Source organism: Chaetura pelagica, unplaced genomic scaffold (genome assembly GCF_000747805.2).
Source record: "Chaetura pelagica isolate M959 unplaced genomic scaffold, ChaPel_1.0 scaffold1325, whole genome shotgun sequence".
NCBI classification, from domain to species: domain Eukaryota; kingdom Metazoa; phylum Chordata; class Aves; order Apodiformes; family Apodidae; genus Chaetura; species Chaetura pelagica.
In genome coordinates, this window is record NW_009953384.1 from 62678 (window position 1) to 65213 (window position 2536).

At 65.0% G+C, this 2536-nt stretch overlaps 1 protein-coding gene across 1 annotated transcript in view; it reads left to right on the forward strand.

The window, feature by feature from the left end:
• Positions 1-1339: 1339 nt before the first annotated feature.
• C1QL1 (complement component 1, q subcomponent-like 1) overlaps positions 1340-2536 on the forward strand; it is a gene marked incomplete at its 3' end in the record, with an annotated part of 3352 nt that continues 2155 nt past the window's right edge. The window contains exon 1 of the mRNA XM_009998197.1: positions 1340-1535. Coding sequence (XP_009996499.1) covers positions 1340-1535 — 196 coding nt within the window. The remainder of the gene's footprint in view (positions 1536-2536) is intronic.

A 2536-nucleotide genomic window follows, 5' to 3' on the forward strand; every position in this document is an offset into this window, starting at 1 on the left:
GTCAGCTGGCCACCCAACCGGCCAGCTAGCCACCCAGCCAGCCAACCAACCAGCCAGTCAGCCAGCTAGGCAGTCAACTAGCCACCCAGCCAGCCACCCAGCCAGCCAACCAGCCAGCCAACCAGCCAGCTAGCCAGTCAGCCAGCCAACCAGCTAGCCAGCCAACCAGCCAGCTAGGCAGTCAACTAGCCACCTGGCCAGCTAGCCAACCAGCCAGGAGCCAGCCAACCCACCACCTGTCATCTAGCAAACCAACCAACCAACTAGTTGGCCAACCAACTAGCCCACTGCCAGCTAGTCAATCAGCTACTAACCACCCAGCCAACCAGCCAGCCAGCCCTGTGGCCACCCAGGCAACCAAGTGGCCAGCTCTCCAGCTGGTCCTGGGCCCAGGTTGTCCCCAGCTGGACACCAGCAGGTGGGGGTGGCTCCTGCCAGGATCATCTCCCCGGGAAGGTCCGTGGGGCCTCTCCCTGCTCCTGTGCTGATCCCACATCTCCCCCCTGCCCCACAGCCAGTGGTCAGGGTGTCCCTTCTCGGGGATGGAGGTGACACAGGTCTGGAGCCTGCAGGCCCAGGGGGGCTGGTGGCCTCTTGTGGAACCTGGGGATGCAGGGGACAGCCTGGTCTTTGTTCTCCTGGGGTGGCTGGAGGGATGGATGGATGGATGGATGGATGGATGGATGGATGGATGGATGGATGGATGGATGGATGGATGGAGGGATGGAGGGATGGAGGGATGGATGGATGGAGGGATGGAGGGATGGATGGATGGATGGAGGGATGGAGGGATGGAGGGATGGAGGGATGGATGGATGGAGGGATGGATGGAGGGATGGTTGGATGGAGGGATGGAGGGATGGATGGAGGGATGGAGGGATGGATGGATGGAGGGATGGATGGAGGGATGGATGGAGGGATGGAGGGATGGATGGAGGGATGGATGGAGGGATGGATGGAGGGATGGATGGACAGACAGACTCAGAGCCAGATCTGACCCTGCTGGAGGGGCAGCAGAGGCAGCCCCAGGTGGTTGCTCAGGTGGTCTCACCACCTCCCCAGGGGTCCAGCCCAGGCTCCCCCCGCCCCAGCTTGTCCTGCCCTCCCGGGCCCATCCTGGGGACACTGCGTGGTTTAGGGGGACAGGAGCCAGCACAGCTGGGGACGTGCTGCCACCTCCTGTCCCCTCCCAGCGGTGTTTCTGTCCCCGAGTCCTCCTGGCACAGAGCGACCCGCGCCCACCCTTTGGGGGGGGCTATGGGGACAGGAGGGCGCAGCGCTCCCGTCCCTGTCACACGTGCCCCGAGGGCAGGGAGGGGACACTGGGGACACTGGGGACATGCCACCCCCGGGCCCTGCCCCGAGCCCGCTGAGCGACCTCCGGAGGGGCGGGGGGACACGGGACGCAGACACCGCCCCCCGGCCCTGCGGCGCCCCCCGACACCACCGCTGGTGTCCCCGCGGTGTCACCCCCCAGCGCGACAGGCGGGGAGGGACCAGTGCCACCAGTGCTACCACTGCCACCAGTGCCACCAGTGCCACCAGTGCCACCAATGTCACCAGTGCCACCAGTGCTACCACTGCCACCAGTGCCACCAGTGCCACCAGTGCCACCAATGTCACCAGTGCCACCAGTGCTACCACTGCCACCAGTGCCACCAGTGCCACCAGTGCCACCAATGTCACCAGTGCCACCAGTGCTACCACTGCCACCAGTGCCACCAGTGCCACCAGTGCCACCAATGTCACCAGTGCCACCAGTGCTACCACTGCCACCAGTGCCACCAGTGCCACCAGTGCCACCAATGTCACCAGTGCCACCAGTGCTACCACTGCCACCAGTGCCACCAGTGCCACCAGTGCCACCAATGTCACCAGTGCCACCAGTGCTACCACTGCCACCAGTGCCACCAGTGCCACCAGTGCCACCAATGTCACCAGTGCCACCAGTGCTACCACTGCCACCAGTGCCACCAGTGCCACCAGTGCCACCAATGTCACCAGTGCCACCAGTGCTACCACTGCCACCAGTGCCACCAGTGCCACCAGTGCCACCAATGTCACCAGTGCCACCAGTGCTACCACTGCCACCAGTGCCACCAGTGCCACCAGTGCCACCAATGTCACCAGTGCCACCAGTGCTACCACTGCCACCAGTGCCACCAGTGCCACCAGTGCCACAGCCACTGTTGCCAGCGCTGCCCCTGCAGCCACCACAGCCACTGCTGTCACCCCCCAGCTTTGTCCCTTTCCCACCCGTGGGCTCACAAACTTGTCCCTTCAGAGGCCACCACTTGGTTGCCCATCCCTGGGTGGATGGAGCCACCCTGGGGGGCTGTGCCCTGTCCCCGTGCAGGAGGTGGTGACAGGGACAAGGAGCACCCAGGGGCCTCCAGCCAGGGTCACCTGGGTGTTGTCCCCATCCGTAGGTGCTGCTGCCCCAGGTGGCTTCAAGGCCACCCTGGCTCTGCAGGGCCACAGCCTGGGGACACGGTGGGCAGAGCTGGTGGCCGTGGCGTGGAGACACGGTGACCTG